General features: G+C 43.8%; 1 protein-coding gene across 1 annotated transcript in view; it reads left to right on the top strand.

Annotated features, from left to right (window-relative positions):
* The window catches only part of LOC147224827 (neural-cadherin), a 104,651-nt gene that overhangs the window by 39,720 nt on the left and 42,095 nt on the right, over positions 1 to 22,836 (top strand). Inside the window, exons 5-13 of the mRNA XM_086163585.1 lie at positions 1,388 to 1,499; positions 3,397 to 3,646; positions 7,514 to 7,656; positions 10,457 to 10,629; positions 15,049 to 15,217; positions 15,752 to 15,922; positions 16,456 to 16,628; positions 19,741 to 19,908; positions 21,779 to 22,028. Coding sequence (XP_086019711.1) covers positions 1,388 to 1,499; positions 3,397 to 3,646; positions 7,514 to 7,656; positions 10,457 to 10,629; positions 15,049 to 15,217; positions 15,752 to 15,922; positions 16,456 to 16,628; positions 19,741 to 19,908; positions 21,779 to 22,028 — 1,609 coding nt within the window. The remainder of the gene's footprint in view (positions 1 to 1,387; positions 1,500 to 3,396; positions 3,647 to 7,513; positions 7,657 to 10,456; positions 10,630 to 15,048; positions 15,218 to 15,751; positions 15,923 to 16,455; positions 16,629 to 19,740; positions 19,909 to 21,778; positions 22,029 to 22,836) is intronic.

The raw sequence follows: 22,836 nt of genomic DNA, 5'->3' as shown, positions 1-22,836 counted from the left end.
GCAGTTTGCCTAAAACTGCTCTGCCCTGAAAGCAGTTATTAATTGTAGGGATACATTTTTATTAAATTAAGTTCTAGGGTTGATTGATATGGCCTGGTTTTAGTAAAAGGACAGTTTATCCTTGTGGAGGACAAAAGTCAAGGCGTTCGTGATATATCGGCGAATTTGCCATGTAAGATGTAGTACCGATAATCGAACGACTTCGGGGAAAGCCTTTGAGGGTCAGACAAGGTGCGCATCGTGATCAGTCCCCTTCTTCTTCCAGCCTTGATTATTTAGAAGCAAAGAAAAAAAAAAACTTAGATGTACACCCTCAGCCGGCGATGGCACAACACAATGAGGATTCATTGTTGTTAAATGCAATCTGACACCTAATCTCCTTGTATTGAGAATCACACAGTGTGTCTGGATTCGTAGTGAAATCACTTATCTCTCAAATACGCAAAGCACATTTGAGCTACCACATAGTTTACCTCAATGTAAACTGTACACAGCTTTTCTGGATATGTACATTTATTTATGTTTCTAATTGTTTATCTCACTGTCCATTTCAGGAGAAGCATCATGGTAGCTTTTATAAGGGGAATCACCAACCATTTAGCATCCATCTATCAGAAGCAAAGCTGACAGTAGGCGGGAGCCGATGATAGAGTTGTAGGTTTGCTGCGATCCATTGTACGATGTGACATTAATCATCCGTCATGTTGAACAATCTAGCCGTCGTAACGGAAATGTAGGGTTTTTTAAAAAAGGGGTTTGCCAGCTCCTGGAGGGACGGCCAAGAAAAGGAAATGGGACAAATGTGTTTTCAATTTTTTTTTTTGAGATGGAATATCCCTGGCTCGGAGACTCACCGGATGTATGAGGTGACGCATCGCCAATCTCTTAAGAAAGAAAAAAAGGAAGAAATGCGGCCGAGGAAAAGGCTACTTTGTAACACAGATTTAGCAGGAAAAGTCGGCGCCACGCTTGGCGGCTGGACGCCCGGACGCCCGGAGAACCTATTCCAGGACTATTACTCAGCTGTCACTTCACACTTTACACATTGGCAGTGACAGGGGGCTCATTGGGTCGGCTGAGTGGGAGGGGGCTAAGGGATTTTCTGTTTGACGTATGGACATCTGGACACGGAAGTGAAAAGTAGTGTTCGACCCGAAGAACTATGAAACGGGGAACAGATCCGTTTTTTGCCAGGGGGAGTCATGTTCTTGTGCAGAGAATATCTTAATTTCCCCATCCCGGATCGAGGGGTTATTAAAAAGGGAGGTTTTGTATTCTTCTCAGCTGATGTTCTGTCTCCATCTCTTCCTTCCCATCCTCACCTCTTTGACCCCCCCGTCCCCCCACTCCCCACCTCCCCCGTCTCCCATTATGCCGGTGCCACCAGGTTCAGGTGTTGATAACAGATGAAAACGATTGCGTCCCAGAGTTCCTTCAGTCCATCTACAGCGTAGATGGAGTCCCTGAGACTGTTACCACGGCAACATCCCTGCTGCAAGGTGAGGTTCCTCAACCCGTGTTCAACATCCATCTGTTTCTCGTTTTAAAGTGCAGGTTGAAATTATTCGAAAATACTTTTTTGTTTTGACGTAAAAAAGAAAAAAACGGCGATGTATTTTATGATAAAACCCAAAGTTGTAATTCAAAACCCGACTCGTGGTTTTGCATCAGCGAAAATAATACTTACGTTTACGAGAGACGCCCGGCGTGTCACAGTTGATTTTCTGTGATTGTAATCTTAGTTACTAAGCTAATCTGGCAGCACCCAAAGCTCCATACATTTGTTTGATTTATTGTGGGTTATATGAATAATGACATGTCAATTTAGCTCCAACTATAAGAAGCTGCAATGCAATCATAATGCCGAGAGCACGTGCACTAGCTAGAGTTTTAGAAAAACATCCTATAAGTAGATAGTCGCTTGTCATGGTGTGAGAACCTAATTTCCCCCTAATTGTTTTGTTGCCAGACTCTCACGCGGTTTAGCTTAGCCAGGCTGCTTTGTCATTCTTTGTCAGGATATTATAAAATGAATATCATTTTGTCACATTTTGCTATGGTGTTGGCAAATGTGAAGATTTTTTTTTACAAGTCTCTTTTTGCTGAGAGAAGAATAGGGGGCAAAAGTAGTATTGACTGATCTCTTCCCCCACATGGGAATGTCTGGCTGTGGAAATATTTTGGAGTATTCAGAGTGAGAGAAAAGAAGGGGCGTTTTTCTAAAACTGTGCATTACGGGCTTATAGCGGGAGAAACTGCTGGCGGCGCAGAACCAGAACCGAGGGGAAATAGAGAACAACACAAAGGGAGCCATCAACAAAAACAACACAATCGGTGTGTTTCGGAAGAACTTACAGCGGAGCGATCAGATGTAGAATTTGAGGGTCTTTGTTTTTGAGCAGAAAGCCAGTGAATCTTGACAACTGAAGCTGACACTAAAACTAGTAAAGGGTTTATTTCGGACAAAATCTTGACGGTACCTGATAAAAGAGTAAAAATAAATAAATAAGTAATATATATGTATATATATTTCTACATAGATATATATGTATATATATAGAGAGAGAGAGGTTATTAACCACACAATTAAGGAGGTGAAATATCATCCTAAAACAAAAAATAAAGGTAAATATGTCCTTGTGTATATATATTTATGCACACACACATTCTCATTGACCTAAATTTTTAAGTTGATGCGGTGCTTCATTGCAATATATGTTTATTCATTTAATGTATACAGTGTGACAAAGTGTGTTTAAGTGGAATTGGCTCATATAAGGCACGATATCCGGGCATGTTCTGAGGATGATACAAATATGGGTGTTTTAGTCTATAAATATGACAAGACATTGAAGTGAAAAGTAGAGAGACACATTGGAATGTACGAGCTGCTCCACACAGAGGAAATAAACACATCAAAAAAGGATATGCAATATGCAATTCTTATGAGCTCGACTGCCTGCGCACAGAACAGAGTGGAATTCAACAAACCACAAACAGAGACTCAAAATAGCACGGCAGCCAAGGGTGTCAATACTCGTGGCCTTCATCGCGCAATGGAATCTCATCACAGACTAATGTATTGTTTTCTAATTACTATGGCATAAATGGTTTGTGGGAAAAAAAAGAACAAAAAAAAAATTGTCCCTGCAGAAAATGCAACTGATTATTTTGACTATTTGTTTTTTGCTTTTTTTTTGCTGTCTGTATGCTCATCTCCACTAATGATTGTGGTATTTCTGCAGGGAAGAATGCGCTGCGCTCCGGTAATTGTCGATGTCAGTGCAGAAGATCTATTACATGTTTATCAAGGCCATAAAAGAAGAAATGATGAACGCACATAACTGCTCCTTGATGCTCCCTGTGTGCTGTTCTGCCCCCATTTCCCCCCACAAGTTTTAGCCACGGACTGCGACTCGGGGCCAAACGCAGAGCTAACCTACTATACCCTGAGTCCGGACTTCAGCATTTCGCCCCACGGAACGGTTTTCCCCGCGAGGCGATTGGACTACGAAAGGCCCAACCACCTCTACGAGTTCGTGGTGATGGCGGTGGACGGCGGGGAGGATCCTCACTCTGGCACCGCCACTGTCCGTGTGAGGATTGCGAACGTCAACGACGAAGCCCCCGAATTCTCCCAGACTGTGTGAGCAGTTGTTTGTTATTTTTTAAATCTATGAACTGGGAACATTTTGTTGTTATACAAAAGGAGAGTTTGTAGGTCACGCAGATCAACACTGTATTTTCAACATCAACAAAATCTGGCTCCGCTCCCTGATCCCTCCTGAAACTCATTTTTTCCATCTCTTCCCCTTGTAGCTGGTATCCAAATCTAATGGCCATGCAAGTAAGATTTCCGCCCCCCCGGACATGAAACAGCCCCAGGTTGTGAATCCAATTAGAGATAGCGGCCAAACTGTGTAATTACATCGTCACGTGACGCACACAGGTCACAAAACGTTTCCCTTCAGGCTAACACTATCAAGACAGTTGCCGTAAAGCAACATATAATTTTTAACAACCCCCTTGGAGTTGCATTTAGTAGAATGAATGTAGAATGAACTCTACACAGAAAGGCTCTCCTGTTGGAATCAAACTGGGGACCTGGTTAGCGAAAGGACACTGCGCCCTTTTTGTGTTATTTATTTATAATATTCACACCAGCCAAAGACCGGTTGAGAGCTACACGTGCTAACGAGCTAAACCCCAAAATGGATGCAAACCTCAAGTCATATTTAAAGCAACGCATTAGCCTGACTACATGGGGGGGGGGGGGGGGGGGGGGGGGTTACATTGCGGAGGATGTAAAAACAACCTGTTCTCAATGTGATCTTATTTTATGCTGAGAAACTAATTGGCCTTATTTTAGAGATGGTTCAAGAAAAAAACGAAAAAAAAAATTGAAAAAAAGCTCATGCTCCCAATTAGGCTAAGAAATTTTCGCAAGCTCTGAGAACAAGCTCTTGTTAGGAAGGTCATTTACGTGAACAAGAAACTGGAATTGATGCACCAGCTGACCTAGAAAATTGTTATCGGTACATTTATAACTATGAGGAGCGACAATTATTTGAATCAAGTCAAAACTGAGCGCAGAACTCAATAATCTGCGACAAGGAAGCTTATTATCGGCATCTGAGGACATTATGTCACCAATGCCTGCGAAGCCTCTACAGACTGGAGCAACAGAACCAGGGCAACACCAGAGGTTTAGATAACAATGTCAAAAGTCTTTTCGCGTGGCCAGCACTCACCATGTGTAATCACAACTTATAGATTGTTTTCATCTAATTTGGCACAACAGTTAAAATTACTTCAGCATCTGATTTTGCTGAGAATTGCACATGGTGTGCCCATTTGTTTTCTATTTGAATGTATTTAAATACAACATTTTCATAAAGGTCAGAGGATGATCCTGTTCTGTATGTGGTAAAAAAAAAAACAAAATAAAAAAAAAAACTATTTCCATCATATCGCTGACAAACTTAACCGTTTGGGACATTTTGGCCGGAGCTGAACTTTCCCATTCGATATCGGATACATCCAAATGACTTCTAAGATACTTCACACCCAAAAGAGTTTTGGAAAAAAGAAGTTTGAAAAATACCAAACTAATTGTTTGTGCAGAAATACATTCAAGTTGTGACCTTTCAGAGAAAGTTGATATTTGATGCGCTCGATAATCATATCTGCTATCCAAAGACTCCTAGCTGCTGGAAAAACTACATTGCAATCCTAAGATGCACAAGTGCTATGAACAAATCAATAAGCTGTTAGAAAAAAAAAGGCTTCACTGTGTGTGTGTGTGAAGTTTGTTTGCTATAACATTTTAATGTGCTTACCCTTTCACATCTAAAAAGCCTTTCCCGCAGCCAAAGTTCAGCCATGAGTAATAAAAGTTTGACGCCGCGGCGACAAGATCAAACACTCCACCGCCGGCACGGGTGCAGCTCTGATCCACTGGTGCGGTTCATTTTATGAACCATTAGGCCCGGCTCCCTGAGCAGAAGGTGCAGTTGCGTCAGAGATACATAGGCTACATCACAAGGCAGCAATAGCAACTGATGCCGGGACACCTGACACGAAAAGTGTTGCATCACTTTACTGAAGTCTGACAACATCAACGAGGCAGTGTTTAATCTGTGTGCTGATTCGGTATGAGGCAGAAACCACCCCCCCTGTGACTTTTCATAATGTGTATCTAAAGGTTCGGTGCCTCCCGTCGAATATCCTTGTGAAGAATGTAAGAGTAAATATTTGGTTTAGTTAAATTTGGCACTATGGCAGAGATAGTTGGGCAACACAACTGCAACCGCGTGTTTCTTTATGGGGGTTGGTGGAAATCCGACGCACGGGAGTGCAGAGACGTTGGCGGGAAAAAGCGTATGAGCGAGGATAGGAGACACACTGAGACATGGTTTGTAAGGTATGCAAGTTGAGAATAAAATAAAATTAAGAAAAAAAAACACCCCGGGAGTGACGGGGGGAATCAGACGGTGCAGAAAAACACGGGAGCCTGTCGGCACCAGGCAAGACCTGCTGCCAGCAGGCGGAAAAAAAACGCAGGCATTTAGCCAGATGAGGTGTTTTTGGCTGCGCTGATTCAGGTTGTATCTGATATCCTAGCTCGCTAAAATGGGGGTAACCGCCACGAGTTCAGTTTTATTCATCTAGCGCCAAATCCCAACACAGTTGTCTCGTGACACTTTCCATGTAGAGCAGGTCTGGATTGCGCTCTTTAAAAGGATTGACAGAAAACCGACACTCTTACCGATGCAGAAACCTCAGCTCCTCACGGGGCGGCCTTCTGCCTCGACCGGTAAAAACCGAGGAGCGAGAGAGAAAGACAGTGAGATAGAAAGAGAGGGTTTGATTTAATAGTAGGAGTAGTGCCAACAGTTCCACCCTTGTTATAGCTTTAATATTCATGAAAGAAATACCGATGGTGGGCGTCTGGTACTCAGGAGAGGACGTGAGGTTACTATCGTGCATTGATCGAGGGATGTGAGTGCAGACAGGACAGGAAGAGTGGGAGGAAAGAGAGAAGTGCATCGTGCTCCGTTGAAACGACGTGATCTTTCATAGAGGACTTTTTGTAAAAGCTAGATTTGGGTTCTAACGCAACTTTGTTCGCACAGGCGCTCTTTATTTGACTTATTTGTGTTGGTTTCCTTGGCGGCGGTTTTCAGTTCAGGCTCAACGAGCCGCAGCCACGGGTGAAAGCGATGAAGGTGCGGAAATCGACCCTCGGGGAGAAAAAGAACGACCAGAAAACAAAAATGCAGAAACAAATAGGTCCGGAATGCGGGTCGGGAGATCTTCACGTATAATCTGGTACGCTACCCTCTCTCTGCTTTGAGAATACAAGCCGCAGAGGCGTGGAGTGACAGATTGCGGGTCAGTCGTATTAGAGCGGACAAAATGCAAAATCTCACAAGGATTAACATCCTCTGAAGCGTCATCTCCTCTGTCTTTGTGCATCCCATTTTCTTGTGCACCCCATCCCTCCCACATATCACTCGTACCTCTCCTTGTCAGAAGGAGCCCTCCTTCTCTTTGTCTCCCGCTCCATCTCGCCCCTGCTCCGTTTTTCATTCCCTCTTCATCCCCGCGTCCTCCGAGTGGCGCACTTCATCACCGCCCCCCCGTTGTGCTTTGCACCACAAAGGTATATCGGTTTCCCATGTCTCGCCGGGCATCTCGCCACCCGGCACCGCAACAAAGAGTGAGCAAATCACTGTTGACATTTTAAAAAGGTGCTGGATCCAATGGCCCCGCAGAGGGCCGGGTGGGCGGAGTCGTCGTTTGCTCGATGACTTCTACATCCCAGCAGACGGTATCATTTATCTTCGGTCCGGGGCCGGCTAAGAGGACAGGTTAAATCACACTGACAGGGAAAAGCCGCAACCATACATCCAATCAGCTTCCTCATGCCGTGGACTGTGTAAATAATTGGCATTTTATTTCTCCGTGTCCCTCCATTACGGCTCACGCTGTCCTTTCCTCCCTCGGCCAGATACCGAACGTTCGTTTCCGAGGATGCCGGCCCCAACACGCTCGTGGCTACGGTCCTGGCCAAGGATCCAGATGGCGACGGTATAACGTACTCCATAACAGCCGGCAACGAGGAAGAAAACTTCATCATCGACAGCCAGAAAGGTAATTCTTCCACAGGTTTACAGCCTTCGCCCAATTTGACGGGCTTTTCATCAAATTACCGGTTCCATTTTGCCGCATAGGATTTTAAGGCCCCCCTACTCTCAAAGTCAATGTGGAGCGACATAATCAATAGTCATAATTTCAAATCAAGTGCCACTCATTCGACCCTTTTGTGGTCATATATAGAAACGATTACGTCATTTTGGAAATTTCTCCGGGATCTTTCGCTCTTCTGAGTGGTATTCCATTGGAACTTTCCCGCACGAATCTGAGCTTTCCATTCTTAGCGATGGAACACTTTATCTTTTTTTATTTACCCCTTGATCCGAAACCAGCAGCAATCGCTGTGACATTTGTTGCCCAACCCTTTCGATTCAATTTCACAACTACTGCTCTATCACAGCTGACAATCTCCAGGTTGCGCTCTGCAAGCTTCTCTTTCTTTTGTGTCCTTTTTAAAAGAAAAAAAAATATATATATATATATAAATATATATATATATATATATATATATATATATGTACTGTATTCCTGTCACCTCTTTTCGCTGTATCCTTGGAACAAGACTACACTAAGGCCTTCTGCCGCAGATATGCTACCACAGGGGGTCCACGACCTACGTCGTCCTCGACCTGAGGTGTTTCGGCTTTACGGCAGCAATGCCATAAATAATTCAAAAAGAAACATCAACTGGAAGCATCGCAACATAAAATTCAAATATGGGAGGCGTTCGTTTTAGGAGAGTTGGCGTCACTCGGGTCCCAACATATGCTCTTTGAGTACCGCATGTCTTTTTTTTTTTTTGGGATGATTTTTTATGACCATTAAATGCGATTGCGCTATAATTTTGTTCTCCTTTTCATTTTCCTTTGGCCTATATATCTGTTTTTTGATATATTGTAGGGAGTCACAAATGTTAGGGTGTATGCTGATGCTTATTTTACGTGTGATTTGGGGGTTGCTGGGAATTTTGTGGGTTTGGTTTAGGGTGTAAGGAATTCTGTTTTTTTGTTACCTGGAATTGAGCGGGAACAGTTAGTTGTATTGAGTCTTGCATGGCGTGCGCATGACCTACAACAGCCATTACTTATTTAACGGACGTGTTTTCCCTGACTAAAACATAACAATATACCATAATTTCTTGTTTCTGCATTGGCTAAAATAAATAAATATACGTGTACATATATAGGCGGCATTTGTCTATTAGCCGCAGGTGTCCACGTTGTAATGTGAGATATTTACACAGAAAAATATTACGCGGAAATGTTTTTTAAACTTTTAATTAAATACATACCGGTAACATCCCCAAATACATACTGGAAATGTTTTTTTTTTCCCCAAACAGTGCCTGTAACATGACTGATGAAAAACATAAATAATAAATAACACAGGGAAAAACGCCAATCTATCCATCTATTTTCTATCCCCTGTTTGTCCTACTCCAGCTGATCGCTATCTTCGTCTTCCTCCTGCGCACTAAAACCATTTAAGTCGTTTTCTTCAGTGTCGGAATTGAACAGCCTCAGCATCTCACAGTAATCTTATTGGTCCATTGTGACAAGGCTAAGTGTTTTGGCGGCATGAAGCTCGTTAGACCAAAAAAATCTATAAATTAGCCGCATCCTTGCTTAAGTGGTCAAAGCGTGTGAAAAAAATAGCGACATATAGTCCGGAAATTATGGTACATATGACTTTAAGGTGTTTGAGGTTTAGGTAAGTGACTCAGGCTATTGCAGTTCTGATTTCAGTTGAAAATCGCCTTGCGGCTGTCCTTAGCAACAGTCTCCGACGTAACTCAAGGGCCGCTCTGTATATGGTTTTCCACTTACTCTACGTAAGGGAAGTGCTGGTTCATTGAATAGCTCAAGTCGCATTTGTAAGCAAGGGTGACATTTAAGTCGGGGGAATCAAGGCGCGCACCCTACAGTTCACTTATTTTAATGTTTTGCCGCCGCGCTGACAGCAACATGCATTGCCATTAGGAGTGAACCCCCCTCCCCCTCCCTCCCGCTCTCACGGCAAACCCCCAGAATCCGGAATTGCGAGCAAATTGGGAGCAAGGAACGTCGGGTTGCTCACATCTGTGTGTATCAGCACGCCGCGGTGTCTTCAATCAAGATCATTGCTTGAGATGAATAGAAAACCAAGAAGTGAGCAAACCCCCCGCCCCCACTCTCACTTCAATGGGTCCCCCCTCCTCCACACAACACACTTCACAGGCTGCACGCTCATCCTGCAACCTCTGATGCTTTGTATTACTGTTAACAAGAAAGATGTTGACTCAGATGCCGCATCCTGTTATCCATGCTTTTATCTCGACTGCTACACGAAAGCGGACGGGAGGGTGATGGGGCGGGGGGTCGAGAGGAACAGCTAATAGGCATCCGCCGATCCTGGTTAACTTCCAGTTCGAGTTGCTAGATACCTTTTTGTTTCTGCTAAAGTGAACGAGTGCGACGGGCATCTTTTTAGGGGAAGGGAGCGCGATGGCTAGATATGAGCGGTGCCAGAGTCACCACTGTGAAATTGGTTTTTGGATTTAGACTGAATGTCAGATTTTTACATTTTTTTTGGGGGGGGGGGGAGGGCTCAGAGATTAATTTCTGTCCATTTGCTATCTCACAATATGCGGAATGCAGTATTTTTTTTTGCTGTGTTTAATCGATAGGAAAGCCTTCACCGAGCAAGGCCACCATGGCAATAATGACCCGCTTAATGACTACTAGAATGTGTGTACAAACCGGGTTCGAGGAATCCTGGTCTTACAACGGCTGCTTTGATAGACTGTTGATCTTTGCAGGGCTGATACGTCTCCGCTCCAACCCCCTGCCCAAGCTCCAAGGCCTTGAGTACGTGCTCAATGTAACAGCTACAGATGACAATGCATCCGGCGGGCCACACCCCCTCTCCTCCACCGCACAAGTCATCGTCGGCGTTGATGATGTGAACAACAACAAGCCGGTATTTGAGCAGGTAAGAGTGTTTGTTTGTTTTTTCAAATTAAACTTCTTGTGATTTTCTCATGCGATGAGACACGACTCAAACGTTGCACCTGGCAGATCCATTTTCATCATTATGCATTGTTTTCTGGCTTAAATTGACAGCTACGATAATATAATTGATGGTCTCGTAGACTTGAGATAAAAAAAAAAAATTGGCATCTTTTATTCTGTTCTTTTAGCTTTCTGCTTCCCGTAGTCTTACGCTGTCAATTTTTCAGAAATTTGTACAAAAATCATTTCAAATCATGCCACACCATCAAATCTATCAAAAAACATTCATAATGGAAAAGTGTCAACAGTTCATTGTTGAGTGTGAAAAGCATATTTTTAAATGGCTTCTCAGTGCATAGTGTGTGAATGTGCATGGAGAAAATGGTGGAAATGGTTGCGTCAAATATTTGAAATAATGTGACAAGTAGCAACTTGTGATTAGTGACCAGCATTTAGCCTCCACCACCAATCACTGGCTAAGCATGCACGCTACAGTGGATGTGGATGATGCTGGAACTGCTATGAAAATACAAATTTCCCATGTGTTCATCCGGATGTATCACATCACCACATTAGGGTGATTTAACATCCGCTGGACACGCATTGATTTTTAAAACTCTACCAGATGCCGGCTTGGAAATTTATGATGGCGGTAAATGGGAAAAGGCAGGGAGAAAAAACAAAACATCTATTGCTCATTCATCGTAACACAACCTGTTGCTGTAGCAACTGCATTTTAACACATGGAAAACTGCCATTTGGTTTCAGTCGCCGAGTATCATATCGTGGCTACCGGACTTGGTCTCTCTCCTTGAAGATATTCCACTTCTGATCCAAGATGCTTCTCGACCTCACATTTCTGGTTTATAACTGCTGACAGGGTTCGTTATGTAAATGAGCGAGTTCTTGTGCGGCAATTGGGGTGAATGGAGTTGCTGCGTTGTTATATGTGTGTCATTGGGGAACATGGGTTAGAATGTGAGTCCCTTATCTGAGTTCCAATCTGAATAGGTAATTGCAGAGCTAATGTATACTATGTATAAGACAAAAGAAGTCCATTCTTTTTGTCTGAGACTTTGGCGAGAATTGGTTTGGATTGTTGACCTCTCTGCGTGAGTTGGTAAAGATGGATCTGCGGGTATGGGTGCGCTCATTCGTCTTGGGACGGATCTTGGCAAGGTGTTGTACGAAGGCGAAAGGTTGTATCTAGGACCCCTTTTTATGAAGGGGTGGGCCAATGTGTGATCAAGATGGTGTCCTCGACTCCTGTCTCAAATATGTCTTCTACGGCCAGAATACGGACATTGCAGTCCTCAAATGAGTGTGCCTAGTCCTTATGCACCGGGTGGACATTGCCGTCCTGTCCTGAGGAGACCAAGTCATGTCAGATTTTCTTTGTATGGCACCAAATCACAACTGTTGTCTCATGATACCTCCCATGTAGAGCAGGTTTGAACCCATTTCTTTAAAATGATAAGCAGAAACCCAGCATTCCCCCATGAGCAAGCACTTGGCGACATTGGTGAGGAAACTCTGCCTTTTGCCGATACAAAAACCTCAGGTAGATCCGATTTCAATCTGGGCAGCTTTCTGTCTCGACCAGTCAGGGTAGTAAGAGAGAGAGGGAACAAGAGATGGAAAGCCAGAGTGTGATAGAGATAGAGACGGAGGGGAGTTTGAGGGTTGGCAGTGACAACCTCATATGATCTATTACTACTTAATACCAGTAGCATTGACAGTAATATGGTAATAGCTAAAATGAGCCAATTATTGCTTTTGTATTCATAAAAGAAGGGTCTGTTCGAGTCCTGTGTCAGAAAGACCTTTAATTTCTGCCTTCTGCAGTATTTTGACCACGTCCCCGGAGAGATGGGGGACATTGAAACCAATCGGGCCATGTTCTGTGGCTCCATTGTGAAGGCGGCAAACCGGAACTGTGGCAATAAGGTGGTCGGTGCCGGTTGAAGAAATACTCCCTGAACCCGTTGGTGAGGGATGCCGCAGTGAGCCGCCAAGCTTGAGAAGGAGTCCTATTTGACAGGTACGAGCAGGCCAATGGGAATATGTCTACAGCGGCCAAGGAAATCACTCGGGCATTTCAGGGGTTTGGTGAGGCTACGTTGAAAATGACTTCCGGATGGCGGCAAGGAGATACCGGTCCACCAACTGGTGGCCCAGGAAGGCCAAAGTCCTTAGACTTTATCGATCGGTGTGAGGAATACTCCCAAAATCTCCCAAATCCTGCCATCTTCCAATGAGGCAGTGGATTGTGGGGACCTGGGGGGTTTCGGAATTTGGCTTCTGTGGCACGGGGGCGAGACCCGCCGAGTTCCTAAAGGCTCCGGATGCTGTGCGGCTGTCCTGTCCGAAACGCCTCCGCAACACCGCACGGACATCGGGGAAAGTGCCTGGGGATCAGCAAACCGGGGTGATGAGCCCCCCTCTTTAAAAAGTGTGGGCATGTGCAAAGTAAGCTTATGGCAGCAGAATTAGGTGTTAGCCTGGTCCTAACTATAAGCTTTCTAATACTTGGGGAGTTCTCTTTGTATCAGCAGACACGGCCTGCTGCTCCGCAAAAGCACACCTTTTCGATCGTGGGAAAATGTAACGCTGGAAGAAAAACCTTCCTTGCAAATAAAACAGGCAGCAGATCTTGTTTATTTGACAGGCTACCTGTTGAAAATACCAACGGCAACCCACGGCCTCGGCGTGCGAGAGCAGCGTAAATAGAATCTCTGTTGTCGCCGACGCATATAATATCTCTGAACTGCGCCGTTCATGTTTCTCCGGAATCTGCCGACGCACCATCTGCACAGATGTTAGCTTTGGGCTACATCCCGATGTACGTGGAGTGATTTTTTTTTTTTTGTCCCCGTGTTGCTCAGACACCAGAAGATTTCAACCTCGTCTGTTTTTTTCCCAGCGCCGCTGTTTTGGTTTCTATCTCACGTCGGTAGAAGTGCATAAGCGACTTCTATAAAACAGCCCAGGGCTCCTTTTTTCATTCGCGAAACCCTTTTTCACCTGCACTCGTCACTGACTTTTCCTGTGTAATTTTACTGTCTCAGCGGACAGTCGTGGGTAAATGTGTTTGTGTGTTGACGGACTTGCAAGTGTGCAAACAGCTGGCAAGCTGACCTTCGAAAAGAGGATCCGTGCGCATAAGAAGCGTCTAGATGCTCTTTCAGCGTCCGTCAGTCGGCGTCGTTCGGCTCTCCTGTGATTGAATGAAGAGAAAATAGTGAGAGACAAGAACAAGGCCCATGTGGTCTAAATGAAAACACTTGACCAAACACGTGGTGTTTCCTCATCCCTAACCGTTGGATGCCAGGGTATTCATTTTCATCACGAATGAGTAAGCGCTCTCGTACAGGGTTTTCTTTTGCATTCTCCTCTCTCTCTCTATCTGTCATTCAACATCGCCGGTACTTTTTTTTTCACCCTGGTTTTTCTCTCAACCCCCCCACTTGTCCCCCTCCGCTCTGTTTTCCCATGAGCTCTGATTAGCCTGTGCACCCGCTCTATCTTTAGGCGCTGCATTGGGAATTCAATTAATTAAAAAAAAAAAAGAAGAAAAAAAAAAAAAAAGCACGCGGTCATCACAATATGCAATACCTGTTTAATTAAATTCCCTCTTAATTAGGATTACTTGCACTCGTGCGGAAGACTGAAATTTGTGTCTGATGTCTTGGGGAAAGGGGCTGGGAGTCAAGATGTGTTTAAATGTGAATTTCATCCTTCGCTACGGCTAGTTTCAGCTGTGTTTCATCTTACAGGACTGTTATAAACTATTGCCTACGACTCGCACCGCCCGTACCATGAACTCTAGCATTACCCTGGCCTCCTTTCATCTGAATCCCTGTCTTTGTGTTTAGCACTTGTGTACATTTCCTTGCCTTATGTTTTTTCCCCTTTCATGGCCAGTTTGTTGAAAGAAAGAGTGTCTGGCATTAAATATCTGGTTACAACAACAACAACAACAACGACGACAACAAAAAAGAAAGTAGGATGCCAGAGAAGAGATCTTTATCTGGGGCGGTTATTCATCAGAGGGACCAGATTGAATTCATGGCCAAGACAAAGAATCTCTTTGCCGGATCTTCAAAAGGAGGCGGCTCGAGTGTTTTCCATGCGCGCTGCTCTGGTCCGCCGCGTCTACAACATCCCAACGCTAACAATATGTGCTTTATTTGGAATGGTACCTGTCTCCTGTGTGTGCAAATGCAATGACCTTCAAGCTAATGACTTAAAGTTCTTTGATTCTTCTATGCTAATGATGGTATCCGATTCCGACAGCATTTGTTTTTCCATGTATTGCCATAGATGCCTGAATCTCCTCTTTGTTTCTCTACTGCAACACTATTCCCTCCCCTACCCCCCCTGCTCCTCTCTGTATCAGTGCCAGCGATACAGCGAGCAGGCTTCGGTGTCAGAGAACCAGCCAGCGGGGACATTTGTTTTGCAAGTGCACGCTGTGGATGCAGATGAAGGAGCCAATGGAAAAGTCAAATATGGCTTAATGCACAGAGACAGCGCCATGCCTGCCTTCAAAATTCACCCGGAATCAGGTAGAGGCCATCTCGCCTTAACCGAAGCCGGGGGTTTCGGTGAGAGTTTAGTGTGAGACGGGAGTTTATTATTCGTTAGTTATCGAAAACTGGAGGGTTCACCGCAGGAGCCTGTGGACGCGATGTTCTTGCCCAAGGAAATCCTTCTCTCCAAAAGGGTTCTTTTCCAAAACCCGTGATTAAATGTGATCCGCTCAGGCCAAGGGCAGCCGTGTTTTCATTTTTTAAGCAGAAACTTCATATGATACAGGAAAGCACAAGCTTCACTAAATTCCCCACACGCCGAACTATTTTTTTATGCATGAACATGTTCATTTTCGTCCTCTCCTGCCTGCCGAATGCCTAAAAGAGCTTGATTGACTCAGATTAGATTCATACTTGTTTACTTATTTTTGCAATGGATGACGAATCGACTAATAGCAGAAACAAAGGTTGGTAGTTGAAGGTGTTTCTGCGCTGACGGCCCGATACGTCTATATTAATGAATTTTTGGTCAGCGAGCTCGAGCGTCAGTGTGACGATGTGTATTTCCAGGGGTGATTGTGACGGCCAGGCGCTTCGACCGGGAGCGCCAGAGGGAATATTCGCTCACGGTAACGGCCACCGACTGGGCCGAGGAGCCGCTCATCGGCATCTGTCAACTCACCGTTCAAATCCTGGACCAAAACGACAACAGCCCCAAGTTTGAAAATCTGCGCTATGAATGTGAGTCTTAATTAAAGCGGTTAATTTGAAGGGCTCAGAAACACAAAAGAGCAAACAGCGGAGGAAAGCTGGTCGGGAAAAAGAAGAAAAAATTAATTTCATGTTAATTTGGAACCCCAGTGACTGCAGCTGATAACTTACTATCCAGTCAATACTATCATCACTATTATATGACAAATCCTAATCCTGTTCCAGCTCTCCTCTCTTCTAAAATGACCATTTCCTTTTCCTATTTTTAAAGCTTTCATCATTTTCTTCTGCACAAGGCTGATTGTAATGCTTAGAAAAGGAACAGCTATCGTCCACTCTATAACCCCTTCCCACTTATTTGGCTCGGATGTCACGTGAACACGACGCGAAACCCCCTTTCCTACTAAATAAATTGCAGTTCTTCTGGAAAAATGTAATTATTATTACATGGAGTCCGCATTTAAAGCATGTACAGAGTAGCTTTGCACAGTTTGCCTGCAGCTTTGTGCTCATCTCTTGTCTGACCCGAGCCAGTGCACATACATTATTTGTGTCCCCTGCAGATTTTTTGAGAGAGGACACTTTGGTGGGCACCAGCTTCCTGCGCGTGGCGGCTCACGATGATGACTTTGGTACCAATGCGGCGATCGCCTACTCGATGTCCCTGGAGCAGCCCGAGTACTTGCGGGTCAACGCTGTCACCGGATGGGTCTTTGTCAACCAACCCATATCACAGGTCTGCCACTGGACGTTATCGGCCTTTTCATTAGCCTGTACACACACACGCACGCACACACACACAAATACCCGTGGTCTTTATCACGCAGCAGCCTGTGGTTCTGTCAAAACAAACTTAACAAATCAACCGCCTGTCACTTGTGTTCACAGTGGGCTGTATGTATAATAGATCATAATAGGTTTTAACAGCTCAGGTTCCCAAGAGTGAGTTTTCAGAGCCACAGCTCTTCATTTTTATCAACAATATGGCTGCAGTGACGGAGAAGTAACTTTTTAAATGAATATTTGGCATCTTTTCTGAAGTACTTTGAAGATTTTCTCTGAAAAAGCACAGATATTATCTCATCAGATCCAAATTAGAGGGCGGCATGTAATTTCCATCCATCCATCTTCTACCGCTCATCTCACTTCCGTTCGTGGAGGATGCTGTAGGGGGATCCCACCATCGGGCGAGAGGCAGGGTACACCCCGGACTGGTCACCAGGCAATCGCAGGGCCGTAATAATATAATATAATATATGGGGCGGCATGTTGGCACACTGTTTAGCGCCTCACAGCATGAAGGACCTTTGTTTGATTCCAACAAGGGGACTGTTGTGTGTGGAGTTCTCCCTGTGTCTATGTGGGTTTCCTCCCAGAAACATGAGGCAGGTTAATTGGAAAACGTTGGGAAAATCGTCCCGAATGAGTGAGTGAAGGATTGTCTGTCTATATATGTTGCCCTGCGATTCACTGGCGACCGGTCCAGGGTGTACCCCACCTCTCGTCCATTGACAGCTGGGATAGGCTCCGGCATCCCCCGCGACCCTGAGTGCAGGATGAGCGGAAGAAGATGGATGGATGGATGGATTATTGGACATTATTTAAGTTTCAATGCAAAATATCTCAAACTAATCCATATGATCCCGCTTAGAGATTTTTTTTTTAATTTCACATGAAAAAAAAAAAGTTTGTTTTTTAAATTTTCACCCCCCCATGTTTTTCTTTTTCTCTTCTCTTATTCAGATGTACATGTGTTCTTTGGCCGGAAACGTGCTCTTGCACTATGAGGATGTGTATTATTTAGCACACGGGTGTTAAAAGTCTGTGGTAATTTTTCCGCTGTCTTCGTGCAAAATTTAAAGTCGTGAGCCTAAAACCTCACTGAACAAAGCTGCTGCATATTTCAGAAGGGTATCAAAAGAAATACGAATCATCCCACATCTCTGTGCCATAATTCATATCATAAAAGCATCTCATTAAATGTTGAATGTCTAAGGTTCGGTCTTTTTTTTTTCCCCGCACTGCTTTTAATTGACAGGATCCGGCACAGAGGACATATTGTCACTGCTGCGCCGTCCCTGGTGCATCCTGGGAGTGAAATCAGACAGACCCTGCTGGCCCCCACAGTGTTTATTCTTGAAATAATATTCAATCCCACCTCTCAGCTACAGGTTGAAAAAAACAAAAAACAAAAAACAAAATTAGAAAAACTGAATGGAAGGTGACAGTTACAGTGTCACCCGTAAGGAGAATATATATTTCATATATTTTCTGGTCCCAAACTGATACCATTAGTAGCAAAATTCATTTCAAGCTGCGGTCAGATTCAACAAAGGAGCCAAAAGTCAGTCATTAATTCCTTTTAAAAGCTTCAGGTGCTTTGCACACGCTGGACCTCCCAGATTACAATCTTTATTCCATGGTCTCCGGCTTCGAAGAGCTCACAAATACTAATTGGTTTGTCGGAGGAACAGAAAATGTAATTCTGAAGTTAAGTGAGATCTCTTTTTATCCGTCTGCAGGAATAATAGAATTGCGGGGCCCGTGATTCGAATTGATCGAGGAACCCAGGCGCCGCGCGAACACCACGAGCTCCCTTACAAATTGTATTCCTGCCTTTTTTTCCATTTATTATTAACAAATTGGTATAACTGTGACTGGCATTGTCTGTTGAGAAAATATTAAATTTGCTTTGGGGCAAAGAAAGGGGCTTTTCGTTTTTTTTGCGGTGTGTTTTTATTTTTTAATTTCCCATTGTGACTGTAATGGTGATCTAATTTAGATAAACAGCATCAAAAAGTCTTGTGACCTCTTAAGCCGAGTCTCAGCTTTTATTCTTCATTCTGATGAAAGGCAGTTCCTCAGTCAAATCCAGTGGCTTAACCTTTATAATTACAATTACAGAATAATAGGAGCGGGCTTTTGTCCAACCCCGCTTACAGCTCACTCGTATGTACATGTTTTTTAAACTGGCGCACGAGATTCTGTCATTCTTGCAGCGCTTTCCTCCCAGGGCCTCGTATTTTCAGGTCTGTTCGGAAACACGGGGTAAAACTACGGCCAGACCAGCCGATATACAAAGTTATTCTATTTCAAACCTCCCGTGACACATTCATCCTTCACCGCGACGTCAGCTCCCATTTGTAACGGCCCGCTGCTATTGTGCGAGCTAAATGCGCTGCCGTTTATAACAAACGATAACTGTGATTTATGCATCATGGGTTAATATTCATGCAATTACCAAATATGCAAATTATTGTCATATAAATTCTCAGAGATATGAATCTCGCAGCGCTGGCCATTTCAAACTTTGTTTTAAAATACTGTTTTGTAATTCTAATAATAGAAGAGGTGTGATTTTTTTTCACCTCCGCTCGCCTGTTTGAGCTATTACGCCACGAAGTGTTGTGAAAAACTGCGGTGATTCTAAGTGTCTGACTGATCAACCGAAAAGTGAAAAAAATCAGTAACAAGCTTCTGCCAGTGGAATAACGATTGTTTTGTACTTCTATTTTTTTTTTAATCACACTGGTGATTCAAGGCCACATGCATGAGTTTGACACGCACTAGATGGTAAAAAAAATGCTGCACTTGGCATCTGAATGAACAAAACCCTCCCACATGCGTATGGAACCGTGGGAGAGTTGTCATTTCTTATTTTTCTGGCATTCATGTGAGGATTTCAATGTATCTTAGTGTATATCTGGTGAGTCTTATCACTGATGATGGTGCCAGTATCAGCTTTGATGACACTTAGGAGAAAGATACGATTTTACAACGTGGATGACTAATTTAGTTCCATTCAGTATATAAAGAAAAGATAACTGGTGTATCGCTCTTTACCACAGACAGCTTATATAACAAGGGACATCATAGCAACAGACGGGGGAAACCGGAGCACCGCTGTTGAATTGGCAGTCACCATCACCAACGTGAAGAACCAGCCTCCGCAGTGGGAAGAGGAAAGCTACAGCGTTGTCATCCCGGAGAACACTGCCAGGGACACGTCTATTGTGGTACAGCTTTTGTGTGTTTGTTTTTTTTTTGTCACGCTGATTGCATATAATTACTTCCCCATTTGAACATAAGTTGGCGGTTTGGCTACGCTCGGCTACTTCGAGTCGAGTCAGTCTTTGTACACTCGCTTTGATTAGTCAAAGTATTATTCATGCACGGCTCTCTGATCTCCTTCAACGTGCCCCTTGGAAAGCCCGTCAGTCTGCTGATGATCTGTTTTGATTTCATCCAACGAGTTAGTGTGGACTTCAGATCGCATTGCGACTCCAGACCAATTAAATTTCAATGCTGACGTCAATCTCGAGACAAAACAGCTGTGTTTTCATGTTGCACCCATTTCTGTGAAAACCGAGAGATGGCACTATCCATGGCAACAAACGGCCCATCGCCGTCAATCAAGTCAAAGTTAAATTTTATTTATATGGTGCCAAATCCCAACACAGTTGTCTCATGACACTTTCCGTGTAGAGAAGGTCAAATGCATTCAAAACCCAACATTACCCAAAAGAGCAAACCCTGGACAGCTCCACGTGGGCGGCTTTCTGCGTCGACCAGTTGAGGTAGAAAGAGACAGAGCGAAAGAGGATATAAATATGTAGAAAGCAAAAGTTTGATTAAGACAGGGGTGTAATGAGGGTTGGGAGGGGCACACACACTCTCATGCTAGGGTTAAGGATAACGCTAACAGCTACAAGCTGTTATAATTATGAGATAATTAAGGCTTTGGTATTTCATGACGGAAATAATGAAATAATGATGGGCGTCTGGCAGGACTGTCATAGAACATCAGGCCACACCTCCTTGGAGTTGTTTTTTTCCAAGAGCTCATGCTCTTTTTACACTAATGTTATTTTATGTCACTTTTCGATGTTTTATCCTAATTTAGCAGCACTTTGGTAGTCTTACAGGAGGTTGGAAACTCACAGCTTTACTCATCTGCCTGTTGTATCCTTCGTGTGCTGTTTTTGAAATTTAGGAAAAACATGATTGTGTGTTAGGAAGTTCAGTTTGTAGCTAGTGTAAGAAAATTGGGTCACGCGTTGGCCTTCTGATTGTAGTGCAAAAGACCTGGTGAATACAACACGCTTAATCAACCCATAAATTACCAACAACCCCTGAAAGAAGAGAGGAACCAGGCTCAACCGCATGGGTGTTATAAACGGATACATTGAGGAAGCTGTAGCCCAGAGGCAAAATCCTAATTAGCATAATGACTTGAGGCAGTAAAGAAGAAGGGGGAACTCCGGCTCCTCTGCAGCAGATCCGTTGGCTGCTTTGCAGAGGCCAATGGATGTCACATCCCAGACGACCCAAGCTTCAACATTTACACACACGTTCAAACAGCAGTCAAAACATAGCGTGGTCTACTAACTGAGTCAGCTGCTAAAAAACTGAATTTAGGCTCGGCGGTGAAGTGAGTGGAAGTGCTAGTAAGCCATGAATACCTGAGAAAAAGGAAAGGACCTTGAACATTTCGCTTGCCTCGACCGACTTACGCGGCGAGGCGATTCCTCGCCCGGATGCTCTGACCGACTGAAATCTGAAGGCGCCCCTGAATCAGTATGATGATGTGGGTTTTTGTTAAAAAAAAAGTCTTGCTATCAGCAAGGCGATAAATTAATCTAATAACAAAAAAAGTCAAAGGAAATCTTTTAAATCAAGAATGCAGATTGGGTGCAATTTGAAAAAAAAAAAAAGAATAATTATACAGTGCAACTCAGCCAACCGAATCTTTTATCAATGGAAATCTAATTCTCTGTTGCCTTTCGGCTCAGGCTCATTTTCTTTTACTATCATGCATGAAATGGTCATCATTTCAGTGTGTCTCAGACATAGATCCACCACCTTCTCGCTCATTCACTCATTCAGACAGTCAAGGCCACCTCTCAGTTGGGCGACCCGAGGGTGACTTACAACCTGGAGGACGGGATGGTCCCTGAGACAAATATGCCGGTCCGCTTCTACCTCTCCCCAAACCGTGAAGACGGCTCGGCGTCCATTCTTGTGTCGGAGCCTCTGGACTACGAGACCACTCAGTTCTTTTCTCTGCGTGTGCGAGCGCAGAATGTGGCTGCCGTGCCTCTTGCAGCTTTCACCACCGTTTATGTCAATATTACAGGTATGTTTATCAGTGTTGTTGTCTCAGTGATGATATATGCTCACACACACACACACACACACACACACACACACACACACACACACACACACACACACTAACACACACACACACACAAGGTATGTATGTGTGTATATACCCATATATATGGAATTTCAATTGTGAACAGACATATACATATACACATACATATACATATACATATACACATACACATACATATACATATACATATACACATACACATACATATACATACACATATACATATACACATACACATACACATACACATGCACATACATATACATATACATATACACGTGCATATGCATAGATCCGATTGACTCATTACTGATCCTATCCATCATCCTCACTCCTGAAGACATATCAATTCATATGTATACATGCAAACATCAGTGGCTTGTGGTTCATGGTTGGTGAGGCATTTACTCTGTTGGATTCAGATCCACAATTGTAAGAACTCCGAAGAGTATGTTGTTCCTTTATTCAAATGGCTGCATGCATATTGACGACTGGTAATGCCTCATATCTCATCAGCGTACCTCTTTCTCTCTCTCTAACACACACACACACACACACATACATACACACACACTCACAGGAACATATTTGGCCCAGAAAGACTATTTCTTTTATAGCAGCAAGAGATAACGGATAGCTAATGTGCTTTGCACCCTCAATGCGTTCTAAATAATTCATACACATTTTAATCAAATAAGAGTGTCGAGTGCTATACCAGGAAATTTCAATTTTGATCCCCAGTTCAACTTGTTTTTAAAACATT

Source organism: Fistularia commersonii, chromosome 17 (assembly GCF_037954325.1).
Source record: "Fistularia commersonii isolate RoL2024-O1a breed Wild chromosome 17, RoL_Fcom_v1.0, whole genome shotgun sequence".
Lineage (NCBI taxonomy): Eukaryota > Metazoa > Chordata > Actinopteri > Syngnathiformes > Fistulariidae > Fistularia > Fistularia commersonii.
Note: the sequence above shows the minus strand (reverse complement) of the source record. Positions and strands in the feature narration are given on the sequence as shown.